Genomic DNA, 22,332 nt, shown 5'->3' with positions numbered 1-22,332 from the left:
CTCTGTAAAGTGGTTGGCATTAGGAAGGGCATCCAGCTGTAGAAACCATGCCAAATCAGACTAGAGTCTTGTACAGCACCCACCCACCTTGCCAGCTCTGGTCACACCGTCCAACCCATGCCAGGATGGGTTGTGTCTTAGTATTTGTATATTACCTGTCTATAAAACTATTTTTATATACATATTTCTCTTAATCTGTGCATGTATGTGTGTACTGTGATTACATCTGTCTATCTATTTATGTATCTCCATCTATATATATATCTATATCTATATATGGACCGACCAGACCATCAGATGTTGTTACACATCGCTGGTCACAATGCATTCGCATTGTTTTAGCCTTCGAATGACGCCACCCCGCTGGCTAAGCGAGCAGGCCAACAGAAGAAAGAGTGGTGAAAGAGTACAGTAGGGATCACCACCCCCTGCCGGAGCCTCATGGAGCTTCTTTTTTTTTAGGTGTTTTCGCTCAATAAACACTCACAACGCCCGGTCTGAGAATCGAAACCGTGATCCTGCGACCGCGAGTCCACTGCCCTAACCACTGGGCCATTGCGCCTCCACACACACACATGTTTTAATAATTACTGGTATCTTTCTATATTAATATATTTTATATGTAAAGCCTAATATGTTATACATGTATGTATATTCTTGTAATTGTCAGTTTAGTAAATAAATAAATAAGTTGACATAATATAATGTCTAAAATTTGATGAACCTCCTATTGATCCCCTCTGTTTTCTTATTGCTCTCTCTCTCTCTCTCTCTCTCTCTCTCTATGTATATATATATTATATACTTTGACGAGTTTTAGCCAGAATTAGATCAGGCGAAGCTTAACTTAATAGCGTCAAGGAATGTGTTTGTGCGTCTATTGTCTGCATTCAGCATGTTTATAAGGTGTTATACTATACTCAGTAAATTTATATGTTTGAGTGAAATCTCTGTGTAGCAGTGTTCAATTTGTGTGTGTGTGTATGTGTACATAAGTGTTAAATGTGTGTTTATATATTTATTTTAAGTATGTGACTACATGTCAGTGTGAGCCAAGCCATTATATATTTTTGAATAATAATAATAATAATAATAATAATAATAATAATGAAATTATTGTGTATAGTGCTCAGATGCACTACAACTCATCAAAGGTGCATGTACAGTACATAGAATTATGAACGAAAGTCAAGAAAGTGAACAGTGTATGAATCATGATATATATGTGTGCATGCATATGGAGGGGGGTATATCAGGTGTAGTGTTGGCAAATCTCAGGAAGCATGGAAGTTTTAAAGGATGCAATGTCTTGGCAACAAAAAACTGATGCAGGTAGTTTGTTCCATGCTTCAGCAATTCTGAGTGTGAAAAAATGTTTCCAAAAGTCATGGGAGCTGTGCTGTTTTCTGACTTTGTAGGCATACCCACGTATGTTAGACACATGGAGCTGAAAAAGGTGCTCAAGGTGGTTGTTGGCATGATGGTTAATAGTTTTGTGGGTGTTTACTAAGTCAGTTGCCAGATGTTGGAGCTTCAATGTATCTATGCCCAGGGAAGTAAGGTATTCAGAGTATGGTAAATGTCTGATGGAGGGTATTTGCTTGGTTGTATGTCTCTGAACAGTTTCCAGGAGGTCAATGCCCTGAGCAAGATAGAAGTTCAAGATTGGTGATGCAAATTCCAAATGTGGCCACACCATAGCCATATACAGCCTTAAATATTGGGTTGTCCGGAAAGTTCATGCCAATTTTATAGTAGCTTACCTTTTGACTTACCCTTCCAGGCACCTCAATTCTGGGAAGAGGGTATTTTCAAGTTAAGGGAAAGATGGAAACGCATTGTGCAACAAATTGGTTCATATTTGGTTGATTAAAAATGTAATGGCAAGTATTTATTGACCTTTTTCTTTCCTTTAAAAATTGGCACGAACTTTCCTGACAACCCAACAGATAGGTGGAGAGTGGCTGACAAAGGTCTTGCTGAGTGATGCCATGACACCCTTGAATATCATCCTCACCAATTCATGGGTGTCTGACCTTCAGAGCTATAAGACATTTTATATTTGTAAAATACATCCCTAATCAATTATTCTAAAAAAGAAGTCTGGTCAGAAATTCAGTAGGTTTGACTCAAAAATATTGGTCTAGACAACAGAACACTAGCAGGCAATCTAGATATCAACTGTGAGATTACTCCAATAATCCTAAACATCATCACAAACTGGTATTCCACTTTGCATTGCTTTAGCTTTCAAACGATGCCACCCTACTAATTAGGCAAACAGTCTAACATTTTTCCTGATTGGAAGACTAGTTTGTTGCAGGGTTACCTATTCACATTTGAGTGCACTGGAGTAACATGAAATAAAGTGTTTTGCTCAAGATTACACCTCACCACTTGGATCGGAAATCAAACCCACGATTTAACAATCATGAGTGCAACATGCTAACCACTGGGTCATGCATCACATGTATATGTGTGTGTGTGTGTATATATATATCTTAGTGTGTTTACATCCCTGTAGCTTAGTGGCTCAGCAAAAGAGACTGATAGAATAAGTGCCAGGCTTAGAAAAAATAAGTCCTGGAGTCGATTTCTTTGACTAAAAGGCGGCGCTCCAGCATGGCTGCAGTCAAATGTCTGAAACAAGTAAAAGAAAAAAAATGACCATGAGATTGCACCTAGAAAGTTTATCTCTGTGACACTGAGTCTGGGCAAGGTTGTTTCACAGAAGACCGGTAGCTGCCCATGCATGCCAGCCTCCCTTCTCCACACCGTTGATGTTATCCAAGGGAAAGGCTAAGGCTGATGCAGCTTGGTGCCAGTGACATTGCAAATCATTCCTACAGCTGAGTGAACTGGAGCAATGTGAAATTGAGCGTCTTGCTGAAGAATATACGACACACAGCCATCTCCAGGAACTAAACTCACAACTAGCAATAGTCATCTGCTGACAATTTTGGGCTGGAAATTCCATATCTGCATAGTATTTGCAGAGTCAGTATCTCTCTCTCTCTCTCCATCTCTCTCTCTCTCTCTCTCTCTCTCTCTCTCTCTCTCTCTCTCTCTTTATCATTTTGATCTGTTGAATTTCTAGTATTGCTGATCTTTCACTGATTGATACAAGTTTCAGTGAGTGGAGGGCAGGGATTTGAAAATATTTACGAGTGGCTGTGTGGTAAGTAGCTTGCTTACGAACCTCATGGTTCCAGGTTCAATCCCACTGCATGGCATCTTGGGCAAGTGTCTTCTACTATTGTCTCGGGCCAACCAAAGCCTTGTGAGTGGATTGGTAGACGGAAACTGAAAGAAGCCCGTCGTATATATTTATGTTTGTGTGTCTGTGTTTGTCCTCTCAACATCGCTTGACAACCAAATGCTGGTGTGTTTACGTCCCCGTAACTTAGCAGTTCGGCAAAAAGAGATCACTAGAATAAGTACTAGGCCTTACAAAGAATAAGTCCTGGGATTGATTTGCTCGACTTAAGGCGGTGCTCCAGCATGGCCACAGTCAAATGACTGAAACAAGTAAAAGAGAATATTCTCTCCTTTTTCAACTATAATTTCCTTGTAGATCTTATCCAAGAAGACAACATTGTGGCAGTCAGAATGGTATAGTTCAGTAGTAGTAGTAGTAGTAGTGGTGGTGGTGGTGGTGGTGGTGGTGGTGGTTGTATTAATGGTGGCAGTAGTCACAGTAGTGGTGGAATGAGTGGATGTTGTTCATAAAATGTCAACATCAGCAGCGAAGGTGACAATGGAATTGGTCATTGATGTAGCAGAAATTACTGTGTGTGTGTGTGGGGGGGGGGAAGCAATGTTTCAACAGCTGAGCTTGTTTCCACCAGTAGTTGCTGACCTGGTTTGGTTTTGGTTGCCTGAAAATAATATAAGAACTGAATATATTTTTTGGGCTTTTTTTTTGCATTGGAATGATTTTTTTTTTCTTTAATTCGTTGCTCTGATCTCTTGTAATTCTGGTTGACTCATTTTTTTTTGTAAGCATTGTATACGTTTTAATTTGATTGAGATTCGGTTCAGAATGTGGTCCATTCCTTGACTAAAGATGTCATTTCTTATATAGATAGACCTGTTTGTGCAGTTATGCATAATAGGCACCCACCCACATACACACACACACACACACACATGCATGCACGCGCACACAAGAGTTGTCTTAAAAGTTATGTAAAAGTGGGTGTACCTTTTTTTATTAACTGACATATGTCATTCAAATTACACCTGTTTGTAGAATAACTCTTCCTTTGTGCAAAGAAACTGCTTGACATAGGCACAGGATTGGCTGTGTGGTAAGTAGCTTGCTTACCAACCACATGGTTCCGGTTTCAGTCTCACTGTGTGGCACCTCGGGCAAGTGTCTTCTACTATAGCCTCGGGCTGACCAAAGCCTTCTGAGTGGATTTGGTAGATGGAAACTGAAAGAAGCCCATCGTATATATGTACGTATATATATATATATATATATATATATATAGCCAGTCGCCATGATTGATCGTTAGCCAGTACGCACATTTTTTTCTCTCCTTATTTTTTCTGTGTCCCTTTCTGTAGAAGAGCGTAGGCTCGAAACGTAAAAGATTTTTTCTATTCCTGAGCGTTATACTAATACATCTGTTTGTTTTGTACACCACCTGTCTTTGTCTTTTGTTTTATTCGTAAACTCTCCCTAAATATATATATATGTGTGTGTGTGTGTGTTTGCTTCCCCCAACATGGCTTGACAACTGATGCTGACGTGTTTATGTCCCCGTAACTTAGCAGTTCAGCAAAAGAGACCGATAGAATAAGTACTAGGCTTACAAAGAATAAGTCATGGGGTCAATTTGCTCGACTGAAGGTGGTGCTCCAGCATGGCTGCAGTCAAATGATTTAAACAAGTAAAAGAGAGTTAGAGTCTCCTTCTAGAAAATTGCCCTGTTCAATATGCTGAAAACCCAAAGGTAGAAATTCCATATAACGCACTCAGTGCAAATTACGGGCATAAGGTGCTGTAGAATTGCAAGAATGTTAAGAAAGGAAATAGACTTTATAAATGACAGCAGGGAATAAACACTTTGTGCATATGGGGAACAGAGTTCCTTGAATATTCAGGAGGATCCCTAGAGTTAGTATACAGATTCGGCAATCTTTCGGTACAAGTACCATAACTGCCAGTTATAAATCCACGTGGGTTTATTTACATTTCTGAAGAAAAAAGAAACCCTTCAACCCACCCCTAACCCAAACCCTAACCCTATCCCTAACACTAACCCTAACCCTAACCCAAACCCTAACCCTAACCCCACATATATAAAAAAAAAAGCTTTATGGAAAATGACGATCTTCTTCTTCAAATGTAAACAAACAGTAATTGGCAGTTATGGTACTTGTACCAAAAGATCACAGACAGATTCTGTTGCCAAAATAGCCTAACAGTGGAAAAGGTTGTTCTAAAAGCTTAGTTGCTAGAATAAGAACAAGACTGGAGTAAGTTCAGAGAGATTTTTCACTTTGTTGGTAATAAGTGGTTCCCGAGTGAAAGGCAGATTGTATGATGGTTGTGGATAAACAGTAATGCTTCTAGGTTGTGAGACATGGGCTCTGAATGTATACAATGCTTAACAAAAACTCCTCTACAGCAAGACACCTATTTTTGTCCCTCTATCATACTTTAGCCTCTCAATATCTAGCATAAAGCTACCCTTGTTTTCTACTTAGTCTTCATTCAGTTAAGGAGGCTTTTCTCTTTTGTTATGCAAATTACTTGGTGATGTCACTGGTGATGGGGCCACAAAAACAGTACGTAGTACACTCTGTAAGGTGACTGGCTTTAAAGGAGGGCATTCAATCACAGAAATCATGCCGAAACAGATGTTGGAGCTCAATGCAGTTCTCTAGCTTGTTGGGTCCTCCTGTACTGTCCAATCCATTCTAGCATGGATGACAAATGCCAAATGATGTATGTATGTATGTATGTTCCTTCTTGAGCCATGCTTGGCTCATAAGGGCCGGTTTCCCAGTTTCCTTGGCGTATAGGTTTCTCACCTGGACGGGATGCCAGTCCGTCGCAGGTGATATGTATGTATGTATGAATGTATGTATGTATGGATGGATGGATGAATGGATGAATGAATGAATGAATGAATGAATGAATGATACTGAGGAATAGTAGTAAGTTTATATATATATTTCTTCATGTTTTGAAAGGGTGAACAACATTTTTATTCTTCTTTCTATCACAATATGGTATACATTTAAATTTTGACTGTTTGCTTTTATTTATCAAACAATGTTATATGAATTTTTTTTCATTTTTTTTTTTTGGTTAAATACAATTATTTCATAATGGCATTTTAAGGAATTTATATTTTTGAGTATCACAACCATCCCCACCTGTATTCGGATTCCTAATTTTTCTCTGAGAAGCATCTAACTCCGGCTTGCTAATATCTCTCATGAATATGTATTAATCTGTCAACGATGGAAATTTTACACTTGTTACTTTGGTAGTTCAAATGGAATTAGTTTTTATCATATCATCATAATATTAGTAAATGACCAGTTGAGTGTGTGTTTTTTTTACTCCAAACTAAAGCTTTCTAACCCTCCTTCTTTGCTCTGTCACTAACAGCCTTTCTTATTTTAGATTTCATCTTTTCCTTGACTCAATTATGTTCTGGGGAATTCCTTGTGCTAACCCAACTTGGATGTATACTCCCAAGAATACACCTTCAGGTAATAGTGTATTTTATGTTTCATATTTCACTCTGAGATTTTCTAGTACTATCTCTACATGAAGAATTATGCTTCATGGGAATTTTTATAGAAAAAGTAAAAATTTTTTTTTAATAAGGTGTTTGTATTAAGATTCATCATATATTCCATTTTACCTTTATTTTTGCCTTTGTTTATATCTTGCATATTTTTGTGTCTTCTTTTACCTGTAGTAAAGACGTATTTCATCTCTACATAACTAGGGACTCTCTTTAATGATGCTTTTCACCTGTGGCAGAGAAATATCTTAGGATGACATTGACTGAGTTTGAGGATGGACTAGAATTCTCAGACCTATAACTCTAGCTCATATAACATTCATAAATAGAAATAAGCATCTGACAATTCTGAAATACCACCATCTAGAGGTACCAACAAGATGTCAGCACCATTGTAATTAATTCAGCCTTATTATTACTTGATAAAGCACAGATCTTATTTTTAAGATGGTGTTCATTTAACTACAAGCATCATTACTCATTTTTACCAGAAGATTGATTAATGAATAAAGCTTTACCTGCTATAAAACATCAACTTGTGGCTGTTCATTCATTATACATTAATCCATTCATTTCCTTTCCTACTGTTTTTGATAGATTCACATTTTCACAAACTGCTTACTGCAATAATATTCATATGTGTTTATTCTCCTTTATAAAACATTACCCATATTCTTCATTTCATTCGGTACTATTTCCAAATTGCAAAATCCTTGTATATTCTTTTGAAATACACCAATCTCTAATTCTTCAATTGCTGACATCTCAGCCTTAGATCACTGTCTCTCTCTCTCTCTGACTTACATATGTCAGTCTTAGGCAGCACTTTTGTTTATGTAATTTATTTTTGTTTCAAAATCTATTAATTTCAAGGTAAAATTTGTAATAGATTTCAGTTATTTTTTAAATCATTTCAATAGTTTATTATGAATGTAACTTGAAAATGTTATATATTTAATGTACGACTTCTTTAATTGAAAAATATATCATTCTTCATGGATCAGAAATACAAAACTCACTTCAATTAGAACCAGTGTTTTCATCTTTCTTCAAGAACATTGAATAACCATAATATGATTTTTTGCATCTTTAGATACAGATTAAAATGGAAATAATTGCTTATCGATCATATTGTTCAAGGAAACAGCAAGCAATATACAGGAGAGATAAAAGAATGCTACAAACTTTAAAGCATTGCAAGAAAATAACATTTATTAGAAAGAAAATATAATTTAGGAAATTTGAACATTGTGTTTTCTGTGATTACAATTATGTAGCTGCATAATCATCATCATCTTTTAATGTTTATCTTCCATGCTGGCTTGGGTTGGATAGTTTGACAGGTTTGACTGTATCATGCGTCATTATCTGCTTTGACATGGTTTGTATGACCGGATGCCATTACTAATGCCAACTGCTTTACACCATGCGTTTGGTGCTTTTTCTATGACACCAGCACAATATGCAGCTCATGAGTCAAAAACCACTTTGACTGAGTGGGACTACAGAAGAGAAGAAGGTGGCTTTATGCTTGGAGATGCAAGGCTAAATGATGAGAGAATAGAACAGGTTTCCTGCTGTAGAGGAGCTACATGGTTACTTACATTACTAAAGTAGTTTGAGTGGAACTTGAAAAAGAGATAAAATAGCAGAGATGTGGTATCAAGGTGGATCCTGATGATACAAGAGGGTGAACAAAAGGGAGTGGGAACAGAAAAACTGAGTGTGAGGGTGGGTAGAGTTTGCAAGAGTATATGGGGTGAGTAAGAGAGGGTTGGTAAGAGATGGAGATAAGTGAAAGGAATGGAGAAAGGTGGCGAGCTGGCAGAAATGTTAGTACGCCAGGTGAAATGCTTAGCGGTATTTCGTCTGTCTTTACGTTCTGAGTTCAAATTCCACCGAGGTCGACTTTGCCTTTCATCCTTTCGGGGTCGATAAATTAAGTACCAGTTACGCACTGGGGTTGATGTAATCGACTTAATCCGTTTGTCTGTCCTTGTTTGTCCCCTCTGTGTTTAGCCCCTTGTGGGTAGTAAAGAAATAGGTATTTCGTCTGCTGTTACGTTCTGAGTTCAAATTCTGCCGAGGTCGACTTTGTCTGTCCTTGTTTGTCCCCTCTGTGTGTAGCCCTTTATCAGCAGTAAAGAAATAAGAAATGGAGAAAGGTGTGTGGGGTGTATGTATGGAATGAAAAACAAGGATAGATGAGTGGTTGATAATGTATATGTGAAGGTAGGAGAGTGTAAGTGAAGATTGTGGAGATTGGGTTGGGTTGAGGAGTGGATGTAATGAATGGTGGACTGTTGATACATATGAGATAGGGTGAAAAGTTGGGGAGAGTAGGTGATGACTGACAGTACAGAAAGAAGTGAACAGTAGTAGAATAGTAACAATAATAAAGTAGACAAGGATGAAAATGAGATGATGTTGGTGTGTGTGTGTGTGTGTAGGTTGCATGAGAGTGAGGGGAGAAGTAGATGCAGTGCATGGGAGAGTGAGAGACAAAAATCGAAAGAAGCCAGTTGTGATCCTCCATGAAACCATGTCTGGTCATGGAGGATATTACCTTACTGGAAAACAGGTAAGGCATCTGGTCATAGAAAATCTGTCTCAACAATTTGTCTGATCCATGCAAGCATGGAAAAGTGGATGTTGAATGATGATGATGAGAATAATGACATATAATATATATATATACAAAATTTAGAGGAATGACCACTAATAGTGGACAGCCTGTATGCTAGAAATAGACGTCAAACTCGCCATTTGCCATAAAGAATGTGTTCTCAAGAGAAAATTCAGCAAAAAACCAAAGTTTAAAAATAAGCAAGACAAATGAAAATGGCGAGTTTGACGTCTATTTCTAGCATACAGGCTGTCCACTATTAGTGGTCATTCCTCTAAATTTTGTAAGTATAAAATTTTTAATCTTCGGATTTAAAAAAATATGCTAGGCCACTGGTTTTAATTGATTAATATCAATTTCTATCTTTATTTAATTTTATATATATATATATATATATATACATATATACGCACACACACGTGTGTGTGTGTGTGTAGCACAACTAAATTATGACATGTATGTGAAATATATGCATTGGCGCTTTTTTCTTAAATACGCTGTTCTCAGTGATCATTTTTGTCAATTCCATATGTACATCAAGCTTATTCTACTGGGATTTACTGATTTGTAATGATATTTTGGAGGTTAATAATGTGTTAATTATTAAACTTACTGTGGATGTTTTATGATATTTATACATTAGTTCACTGACATGTGTGTGTGTGTACATATGTATGTATGTACGTATATATTTCTGAAATAAAATATTTATGTAGTCAACTGGTTTTGCTTATGCTAATCATGACTAAGTAGTTAGTGATAATGTTATAATTTCATGCTGTGGAATGAAAACTTGTTATGATAGCATGAAATCATAACATTATAACTACATAGTCATGATTAGCATAAGCAAAAGCGGTTAACTATGTAAGTATTTTATTTCTTATATATATATGTATAGATACAGATATATTCCAACAAAATTTCTGTGTATTTTCCTTTCTTTTATATATATATAATTCACTCGGTGGATTTTTTTCTTCAATCATTTCTTTGTATATATATATATATAGATACATATCCATTTCCAAGATTTTCAAGTAAATATATGTGTGTGTGTGTGTGTATATGTATATATATATATATATATATATATATATAAATGAGCATAAGATCGTTAATTTAAAATAAAATAACGATTTTATCACGTGGTCAGCATGGAAAAAATAACCTTCAAAGGTAATAATTATTAAAATTATAAATCAGGGTATCTACGAGATACCACCATGCTGAAAATAGCAGCCATGATCTGACTCTAAAACCACCTTAATTAGAATGCAGCATGGTGGTAACTCATAGATACCCTAATTTATAATTATTTATATATATATATTTATATATATATATACACATATAGTATACTTCGGGTGAAAACCTCATAACATGCATATAAGAGGCCTTATGTCATTATTTGACAAGAACATGATATCCTACACTGGAGTTTATTCCTGGGCAAGATACTCATATGGAACTCCTCTTTACATAAGATTCATCCAGCTTGATAAAGTGCCTGTATATGGCTGTTGCTGAGCAGCACTCAACTGTATAATAATTATAAAGAATGTTTTATAATGGTTTTTGAATATAAACTCAGCAACTTAAAGCTAGAATGTGGTATAGAAACAAATATCACCTACTATTAAAAACCTGTTATCCTCCATCCTCTTGTTATACTATCCTCATATATATATATATGTGTGTGTGTATATATATATATATATGTATATATATATATATATAGGAGAGTTTACGAAAAAAACAAAAGACGAAGACAGGTGGTGTACAAAACAAACAGATGTATTAGTATAATGCTCAGGAATAGAAAAAGTCTTTTGTTTCGAGCCTATGCTCTTCTACAGAAAGGGACACAGAAAAAAACAAGGAAAGAACCAACGATCCATCAGGGTGACTGACTATATATATATATATATGTATATCGTCATTATCATCATATATACATATGTATATATATATATATATACACACACACATACATACATACATACATTCATACATACATACACACATGTGTGTGTATAAATGCATATAGCAGCAGCATACACGCACACACAGATATAACACAGATTTCCTCTCCTAGTATATATATTTGCATATATTTACACACTCATATACACACATAATGATTTCCTGAGAACTGGGGTTGTTTAATCTTCAGATCTTTTTTTTTTTTTCATTATTATCTTATTTTTTTATTTTTTTATTCTGATTATATCCTTTCGAAAAACGCATAGTTCTCTTCTTATCATATTGTTTTCATCTGCTCACCGAACTGAAGCAATGTTGTGCCTACTCGTTTGTTATGGACTGTCACAGTTGAAGTATTTTAAGGAAATATTTAGTTTTATTATGACGTTGATGAGATATTCTCACTGAAAATTAAGAACAATCAAAGGATCTGTATATCATATTTTGTATCAGAGAGAAGGATTTGGCTTCAATAATTTGCTTTTGTTTTAATGGAGTTTCTATTTGTTTATGTGCAGAATGCAGAACTTTGAGGATAAATGAATTTATAGTTTTCTGCTTTTGCCTTTTTATAATCCAAATAAATCTCATTTGTGATGCTATTTTATTATGCTTCAGATTTCTGCCACACCCTATACCTTTGGTTCTCCTATTGGTCACATGTTATATCATCATGCTCTTCCTTTCCTTGCAAACTATATCACATATATTTCTAATCAGAGGCACAGGAGTGGCTGTGTGGTAAGTAGCTTGCTTACCAACCACAGGGTTCTGGGTTCAGTCCCACTGTGTAGCACCTTGGGCAAGTGTCTTCTACTGTAGCCTCGGGCTGACTAAAGCCTTGTGAGTGGATTTGGTAGAACCCATCGTATATATGTATATGCATATCCCCATTGCTTGACAACCGATGCTGGTGTATTTATGTCCCCGTAACTTAGCGGTTTGGCAAAAGAGGCCGATAGAATAAGTACTAGGCTTACAAAGAATAAGTCCTGGGGTCAGTTTCCTCGACTAAGGGTGGTGCTCCAGCATGGCCGCAGTCAAGATGACTGAAACAAGTAAAAGAGTAATCTAAATGTTTTCTTCATCAAAATATACTGACTAACCGGGATTTCATAAATTTCATGTGAAGGCGTGTGGCTTAGTGGTTAGGGGTATTCAGTTCATGATTGTAAGACCATGAGTTCAATTCTTGGTGGGGCATTGTGCCCACGAGCAAGACACTTTATTTCATGTTGCTCCAGTCCACTCAACTGGCAAAAAAAAATGAGTCGTACCTGTAATTCAAAGGGCCAGCCTTGTCACACTTTGAGTCACACTGAATCTCCTTGAGAACTACATTAAGGGTACGTGTGTCTGTGGAGTGCCCAGCCTCTTGCACATTAATTTCCCAAGCAGTTGATTGAATCAACAGGAACACTCGTTGTCATAACCAATGGAGAACGAGGCCATAAATTTTATGCATATTTTCTTCCATGAACCAATAGTTATTTCTTTACTACCCACAAGGGGCTAAACGTAGAGGGGACAAACAAAGGCAGACAAACGGATTAAGTCGATTAGATTGACCCAGTGCGTAACTGGTACTTAATTTATCGACCCTGAAAGGATAAGTGGACCTCAGCGGAATTTGAACTCAGAACGTAACGGCAGACGAAATACGGCTACGCATTTCGCCCGGCGTGCTAATGTTTCTGCCAGCTCGCCGTCTTAACCAATAGTGCTATTGGTTCTGCTCTCTACTCTTACTGCTACTAGCCTGTGAATTACTTTTCTATGAAAGTCAAATACCATTGAAATGAAGGTTCCTTGTGCATCTTCGTTGATTTTATGTCCAATGTTTTTTTGTTTTTCATTCTTATTATATCCTTTTCGAAAATGCATAGTTCTCTTCTTATCATATATATGAAATAATGGCCCTCTGAGCTTAGAATTGCTGTGTGCTGTTGTGTAAGACTTTACCAGATTAATAGATTTCAACTGCAACCACAATGTATATGTGTGTGTGCATGCATGCATGTGTGTGTGTGTTTAGCAATGTTAATTGTACTTTATATGTTAGCGATACCCTAGAGTGGGTTACATTTGTTCTTTGCTGACAGTTAACAAAATAATTGCAGCTAAATTATATTCTGGTTCTGAACAGAAATTCCTTATCTTTAGAATGTGGTTTTGACAATGTTGTGTGTGCATGTGCACATGTATGTGTGTGTGTGTGTGTGTGGTGCACATGTGTGTGTGGGTGTGTGGTCTCCATGACAAATCATCAGAGATTGTAATTGTAAATTTACAATATATAATAGAATTTTTATCTGGTAACTATTGTGTATAATTATATTTGTAATGCTGTTGTAATGCTCATGATAATGAGTGTAGTATTTTTATATATTTGTGTGTGTGTATATGTTTGTGTGTGTGTGTGTGTGTGTGTGTGTGTATGTATGTATGTATGTATGTATGTCCAGAATCGTGCTGGATGCAGAGGAGGAGAGAAAATAGTAATTCAGTGACAGAGAAGTAGTGAGAGTAATAGCCCCGACTGAGAGGGAGTGAGAGAAATAATAGCAATGAGAGAAAGAAAGGGGTGATAGATGAATAAGGAAGGAAGGGGTGAAAAAAATATCAGCGTTTCCACTCTGTGTGAGCATATATGTGTATGTGTGTGTGTGTGTACAAGTAAGTATGTGAATGTATGTGTGATTATTATGTACCTTATTTGTACCTTATTTCTATATATATAAATGGCAAAATGTCTGCGTGTGTGTCCTTTATACAAATCCACAATTTTTCAGTTAGAGGGCTTGCACTTTCTATGGTCATTCAAAACCGTCCAAGGGTGGTTGTGCACATCTTTACATTTCCCCAGTCATCCTGCAAAGCCATTAAAAAATCAATAGAAGTGACTTTTTTGTGAATTTTCTAACCAAAACCCAATCAAAATGCCCGAAACTTGATACGCCAATTGAATGCCAGCTAGCTGTATGTGATTGGTTGGCGATTTGGACAGTACTTGCATGTATGTGCACATGCACACAGCTGTATATGCTTGCACTAGCACTATGACCCAGCGTTGCTGGGTCATAGCTCTAGTTTATATATAAAATACTACAATTAGTGGTCAGCTAGTGATATTATAATTACTTAAAGGATTTGTATTGCTACGTTAAATAAATTGGTTCAATATGTAGTTATTTAGATATAATTTAATAAATACAGGTTTCTATAAATGTATCATTTGTAGTCAGTTTTTGGTCCTTGAACATGTTCTGCATGTTTTCTTGATATGCGTGTTACTTGCATTTTTGTCCTATTGAAAGTGACTATGTTACCACATCTCTATGAACGGATGCATTTGAGGGGTCTGTTTTAAGGAGGTGATGTTTTGCTGACTCAAGGAGGTATCCAGGTTAGATCTATGGAATGTTAAGGAGTGAAGAGTAGCATTATCTGCTTACTCTTTTACTTGTTCACAGTCATTTGACTGCGGCCATGCTGGAGCACCGCCTTTAGTCGACCAAATCGATCCCAGGACTTATTCTTTGTAAGCCTAGTACTTATTCTATTGGTCTCTTTTGCCGAACTGCTAAGTGACGGGGACGCAAACACACCAGCTTCAGTTGTCAAGTGATGTTGGGGGAGACAAACACAAAACACACATACATATATATATATACATATATACGATGGGCTTCTTTCAGTTTCCATCTACCAAATCCACTCACAAGGCTTTGGTCAGCCTGAGGCTATAGTAGAAGACACTTGCCCAAAGTGCCACGCAGTGGGACTGAACCTGGAACATGTGTTTGGTAAGCAAGCTACATACCACACAGCCACTCCTGCATGTGAATGTGTTTAATTATAAGAGCAAGTAAGTCATTACTATACACATGGAAAAGTATTGGCGTCATAATTGAACTTAGTGGATTGCTAACATTGTGAGATGTGTGAGAAAGAGAGAGAGAGAGAGAGAGTAGTTTGTATATTGTGCAATACAATGGTGTATCAGAAAACTTATATCTGAGGTGTTGGTAGCTATACAGAGAACATATGTGAGCAACTTCCTAGTTCTCATGAAAGATACAATAGAAGGTTTTCATGATATCAAAGTGTTTGATAAAGAAGAGCAAGCCTCTTGTAGATCTAGTTCTACAGAAACTGGAGAGAAAGAGTGGGAGAGAGAGAGAGAGAGATTCAAGCTCTGCTGAAAGAGGAGGTCGTCTACAATCATCTTCACTATCTTTGAGATGTAAGAACTAAGGAGAGGAGGTTTGTTGCTTGCTTAATTATTTCAGATTGTTCCAAAGTGAAGTACATACATCGAGAAAATTAGTTGACACAGAACTAGCAGAGTTCCAATGCTTTAAGCACTGGAACGTTTGGGAGGCATGGATTGTTGTGTCATAGGAAGGTTAAAAAGTTTTTGTTTTGATTTGGCAGTATTAAGACAATAAAGTGAATAAAGACTAAGTTTGGAAGTGAAATGTATTTGAAGAGTTGGTGTGATGGTAGGGACAAAGGTTGGGGAAGATACTAACTGATGCTGATAGTTCGACATAGTATATGATCTGGCCTCTGTGAAAATAATATTGGTATAGAAGTGCAATTTCAAAGAACCCAAGTGACCCAAGTACTCCAAAGTACCCAAGTGACCCAAGACCATCCTCGATTGAGTAGACTTTCACTTGTAGTTAAGTCCATCAAATGATTAGGTATATAATCTAAAAACAACACAGCACCCATGACTTTTGGAAACATTTTCTAATACTCAGAATTGCTGAAGTAGGGAATAGACAATCCATATCAGTTGTTAGCTGTCGGGACACTACATCTTTTAAACTTCCATGCTTCCTGAAATTCATCTGATGTCCACTTTTTGTTTTTAAACAACTCATTCACTTACATTATTTACATATGGCATATGGTGTAGTGGTTTAAAAGCATGGACTACTAACCCCAAGATTCTGAGTTCGATTCCAGGCAGTGACCTGAATAATAATAATAATAATAATGATAACATCGAAAAATATCTTAGGAATGAGAACTCAGGTTCGAAATTTCCCCAAGACACCTGATAAAGGCTGGAGGGTATATCAGCCGAAACGTGTTAATAACAAACAAGATGAGGACAAATATCCGTAAATAATGTACATAATTCTTCATCTCTTAAATATAGAACTGAACTCTTTCTGTGTATTATTCCATGTCCTGTTCATGCACTTTTGGCTACCTTTTCTAATGAGTTTCAGTGCACCTGAGCACTGTATACAATAAGTTTGTTATCATTATGTATGTTTTACTTGTTTCAGTCATCAGACTACAGCCATGCTGGAGCACTACTCTGATGAATTTTAGTAGAACTAATCAACCCCCAGTATTTTCTTTTTTTAAGCTTAGCACTTATTTCATCAGTCTCCCCAGCTGAACCGCTAGATCATGGAGATGCAAAGACAGGAACAGCAGTGGTGTCAATTGGCAGCAGGGGACAATCACACACACATGCACACACACATATGATGGGCTTCTTTCAGTTTCCATCTACCAAATTCACTTACATGGCTTTGGTTGGCCCAAGGCTGTAGTAGAAGACATTTACCCTAGGTGCCACGCAGTGGGACTGAACCTGGAATGTGGTTGGGAAGCAAGCTTCTTACCACACAGCGATCCTTGTGCCTACATATATGTGGACAAATATATCTGCAAACCCATTTATCTAGATATAAAGCAGCTCTGCTTAATTGGAAATGATACTGTGCGCCCTGATGTGTATTGCTTTATCACATAGGATGCAGTGATGCTAGTGAGGATGACGGAAGCTGTTTACAAAGGTAGTTGAAGTGAGATATATTTTTGCTAAGTTTTCCATTTACTTATGATTTTTTACAACACACCCTTAAACTCTTTAGCGTTCAGGTTACTTTGTCAAATGCAATGCTTATTTATTTACACAATTACTCTTTTACTCTTTTACTTGTTTCAATCATTTGACTGTGGCCATGCTGGAGCACCACCTTTAGTCGAGCAGATCGACCCCCAGGACTTATTCTTTGGAAGCCTAGTACTTATTCTATCAGTCTCTTTTGCCGAACCGCTAAGTTACGGGGACGTAAACACCAGCATCGGCTGTCAAGTGATGTTGGGGGGACGAACACAGACACACAAACACACACACACACACACACACACACACACATATATATGTATACATATATACGACGGCTTCTTTCAGTTTCTGTCTACCAAATCCACTCACAATGCTTTGGTTGGCCCGAGGCGATAGTAGAAGACACTTGCCCAAGGTGCCACACAGTGGGACTGAACCCGGAACCATGTGGTTCGTAAGCAAGCTACTTACCGCACAGCCACTCCTATGCCTATTTAAATTAATCATGGATTATTTTGAAGCTATGAAATTTTGATGAGCGATTGTTTGTTTTTCGAAAGACATTATTGAGTGAATGTGAGAGAGCAGATCTGTTAGTTCTAACATAAAACATAAAGTGTTTGGGCCTGGTATGGCCAGTTTAAAATCTAAAGGATTAATATGGCAAAAACTGCGTTTGAAAGGGTTCTTTTTCTTCTATACTGTTGAAATACTTCCAAAAAGTACTTCAACATTTGTTGTCCCTTAATAGAAGAGACATGTGTGTCCCTCGTATCCAGAACTCTACAGCTGCCACATAAACTGTATAGATAAGCCTTCACTCATCAACTCACATACCTCATGTCCACCAACTCATTGTATATTTGTGTTACTGCTTATATTATCATTACAATGATTTTCATTTTGAGCTAGATAGCCGTGTATCACCAATCCAGCCCAAACATATTTGTTCCTCTAACCAGCCTTACCAAGCTCTAGCCTGGAATCTATGCTAAACATCATAAATTCTTCCTTCCCAGAACTGCAATTCTCCAAAATTTCCAGCCCACGTTTTCCTTTTAAATAATGATTTCAAACTAAAGATTATTAGATTAACTTTATCTATTTCAGATGACCTGTAAGGTTTATGAGTACTATCTCTGTCTAAATAATAATAATGATAATAATAACGATGTGAGAATTATTACTACCCATGTATTTTAATTTAACTTAAAAAAAAAATGAACGAACAATTGAGTTTAGTTTAATGGCCTACCAATGTATACTATGAGTTTCTTTGCCCTAGGAGTCGGGAAGACACTCGGCAAGAAATGGAAGCAAATTTGAAAGAAGAAAAAAAGAAAGTAATAATAATGATAATAATAATAATAATCATAATAATAATAATGATAATGATATTAATAAAATAATCTACAGTTGTAGTTTCAACTAACAGGTGAGTATTTAAAAGTAAAGGTAAATATTTGGTAAATTAGTTCCTCAGTCCAATTCTAATCTCCAATGTCAGTCATTTTCTCATTTAACGACACTGAGGCATTCCATCTTATTGTGAATCAAACTTGAAAAGTGGTGTCTTTCAGCTTGCTTGAAATTTTTCCTAACTAGTCCTTATACCTAGTCAATCCTGAAAATTTCAGCTCCTAGCTATATATGGTTATGGTTTTATGAGCATTCAAGGTAGTGGGGATGAGCCAATTTTGAGAGTTAAAGCTGAATTTGGGGCCATATTTAAGGTTTAATATTTCAAGGTTTAAGACAGCGAGTTGGGAGAATCATTAGCATGCCAGGCAAAATGCTTAGCAACATTTTATCTGTCTTTACATTCTGAGTTCAAATTCTGCTGAGGTCAACCTTGCCTTTCACCACCTCAAAAGCAATAAAATAAGTACCTGTTGATCACTGAAATTGCAGGAATGTGACATTTTCAAGCTTTGAAACTTTGTACATGCAACCTGCTCCAAGAATAAATTACAAAATAATGATGAATGACTATAGATGTCCCAATTCTTATCCAGGTGATTCTAATAATTTTTTTTTTAAATTTCAAAATGTGAGAATTGGTTGGATTTTGGCACTCTGTAGACAGTTTAAAGAAATTAAAACATTCACATTTTGAAAGAAGACACAAATATCTATTATTCTACCAAAATTTCGACATTGAAAATATTTAAATCTGGAATTATTGCTCATCGAAGAGTGACCTAAAGCTCAAATTCACCATATTTTGCCCCCTCCAAGAAATCTAATGTGGCACCATTTGTTTTTAACTTTTTCTAAAAAGATTTTCTTTGAAAAATGATCAAAAGAACATAGATTTTTTTATAAAAAGGGTTTCAGCTCTTTAACACAAAATCATTTGCCTCTAAAATAGGCAATAAATTGACCCTAAAATCCAGGTACAAAATTACATGGAAAACTTTGTACAGAGTAGCATTGTGCAGAAATGAGTGAAAATCCAATGTTGGATGCTTCAAAAGGCCATTTTTCAATGATTAATAATTCCAGATCTAAACTTGGGTGATGCACTTGACATCTGTGTCTTTTTCAGAATGTAATCGGCTTAATTACCAAAAACTTTTTTACAGGTGCCAAAATCCGAAAAATCTCTCAATTTGAAATTTTTTTCTCATTTTTAGTATCATCTGTAAAACAATCGAGGCATGTACAATCTTTCATTATTATTTATTTATAATTTATTCCTGGAATAAGTTGCATGTACAAAATTTTAAAGGTTGAAAATGTCTCAATCCTGAGATATTAGGCATTAAATACGGTTCCAAATTTAGCTTAAATCCTCAAATTTGGCTCAGCCCCCGACTCTGAATGCCCTTCAAATCAGAACCATACATAGTTAAGAGCTAAAGTTTTCAGGATTGAATAGGTATAAGAACTACTTCACTTAGGAACAATTTCAGGCAGTTTCAAAGACACCACCTTTTAAGCTTGGTTCACAATTAGGTGGAATCTCCCATTTATAAAACCAAAGAGAGGGTTGGCTGGGTACTGCCCCCACTTATAAAACCAAAGACTAGGTCGGGTGGGTACTCGGTATTAAGAAATGAATATTACCAAATTTTTATCGTTTGTTTAACCCACAAAATTCTGCACTATGCATTAAATATTTTTCATTTTAAGAGCTATTACACATGGAAGGACCATTTTTTCCATGCTTTCTCACAACATATTAACTTTCTAAACTCTGCTTAATTAACTGCACCTAAATTACTTCTCTCTAGGCATAAATAAATAGTCTGCTTGGCAAATTGAAATTCTTCCAAATTCTGCAAATTTCGCATTAGCTTGTGTTTTGAAACTGGCCATCTCATCATATTAATTAAAAAATTGTGGTTAACAAACTAATGAATTAGTTTTTTTTTTTTTATGATTTCAGGATTTGCAATAGAAGAAACTATCCCCACTGGCTCTAATGATGACAAAGATGAAAAGTTGAGTAGTTTGTTGTTTTTTTTTTAATATTTAGTTGAACTAAATCAGTGTCACTAAATAGGTAATAGCTGCAAATTAGTTGAAAATTCCTGAAAAGGGGCAAGAGAGGCATATTTTTCTTTTATTTCAAAAATGGGAGAGAAATTGAAATATATTAAGTTTCTTGGGCAGAATTATATATATATATATATATATAAAGTATGTATAAAACGTATATATTATGTGTATAAGTGTACATAAATATTGAACTATGAGAATAAAGATTCTTTATTTCTGTATTAAGGCTTAATACAAATATAGAAGTGAGTTTGTGAGTGTGTGTGTGTGTATGTGTTTATATGTATGTGTGTATATATATGTATATGTATATATATGTATATACATGTATATATGTATATGTATATACATGTATATATGTATGTATATATATATATATGTATATGTGTATATATGTTTATATGTATATATATATATATATGTATATATATACATGTATATGTATATATATGTATATATATATATTTATATATATGCATATGTGTATATGTATATATATATATATATATATATGCATATGTGTATCTATATATATGTATATATATATATTTATATATATGCATATGTGTATCTATATATATGTATGTATATATGTATGTATATATATATGTATATATATATATGTGTATATATATATGTATGTATGTATATATATATATATATATATATATATATATGTGTGTGTGTGTGGTTGGCATTTGGAAGAGCATCTAGCTGTAAAAACCTTGCCAAAACTGACCTTCTCTGTGCTTGTGCCACGCAAAAAGCGCTAAGTCCACTCTGCTGAGTGGTTGGTGTTAGGAAGGGCATCCAGCCATAAAAATCCTTCCAAAGCAGTCACAGAAGCTGCCTGGCCAGCTCTTGTCAAACCATCCCACCCATGCCAGCATAGAAGACAGACGTCGTCAAATGATGATATATATATATTGAGGTAGTTGATGTTCTATTTGAACATATGTATAACAAGGGGTGGGAGTGTATTCAGTGGGGTTGCAGTCTTGAGGACTGAAGTGCTGTAAAGGTGACAAAAGAAAACTAGTGCCACCTGTTTTAGGAATGTCACTTGCTCTTTAGTAGCATCCAATCTAGAGAAAGATTTGTCTTTCATCAACTAAATACAATGTAACTGTAATAAAACTCTAGCACCTACAGGACTTTCAACTTTTTAGCTGTAGGTTTTTTTGCAATGCTCAGTGCACTGGGCAGCAAGCGCCAATTAAGCTAAATACTAAGGTCCATTTGGCTGCTACTCTTGCACATCCTTTCCACATAATGACAACTGTCTTTGGGTCATTTTGAAATGTTTATGTTCAAGTGACCTTCGGCCTCCCCCTTTTACACTTGATCAGCTTCATCTGGTCCCCGTGCCGGTGGCACGTAAAAAGCACCATCCGATCATGGCCGTCTGCCAGCCCCGTCTGGCACCTGTGTCGGTGGCACGTAAAAAGCACCCACTACACTCACGGAGTGGTTGGCGTTAGGAAGGGCATCCAGCTGTAGAAACACTGCCAGATCAGACTGGGCCTGGTGCAGCCTTCTGGCTTCCCAGACCCCAGTTGAAC

General features: G+C 36.2%; 1 protein-coding gene across 3 annotated transcripts in view; it reads left to right on the top strand.

Annotated features, from left to right (window-relative positions):
- The window catches only part of LOC115222162 (ras-related protein Rab-27A), a 56,210-nt gene that overhangs the window by 5,384 nt on the left and 28,494 nt on the right, over positions 1 to 22,332 (top strand). Inside the window, exons 2-3 of one of the 3 annotated variants that reach the window (XM_029792304.2) lie at positions 6,647 to 6,735; positions 20,658 to 20,712. In XM_029792304.2, the coding sequence (XP_029648164.1) occupies positions 20,694 to 20,712 (19 nt within the window). In that variant the 5' untranslated portion in view covers positions 6,647 to 6,735; positions 20,658 to 20,693. The remainder of the gene's footprint in view (positions 1 to 6,646; positions 6,736 to 20,657; positions 20,713 to 22,332) is intronic. The other 2 variants (XM_029792303.2, XM_029792305.2) reach the window with 2 other exon arrangements.

This window comes from Octopus sinensis, linkage group LG19, assembly GCF_006345805.1.
Source record: "Octopus sinensis linkage group LG19, ASM634580v1, whole genome shotgun sequence".
NCBI lineage: Eukaryota > Metazoa > Mollusca > Cephalopoda > Octopoda > Octopodidae > Octopus > Octopus sinensis.
This window is presented reverse-complemented; position numbering and strand designations above follow the sequence as displayed.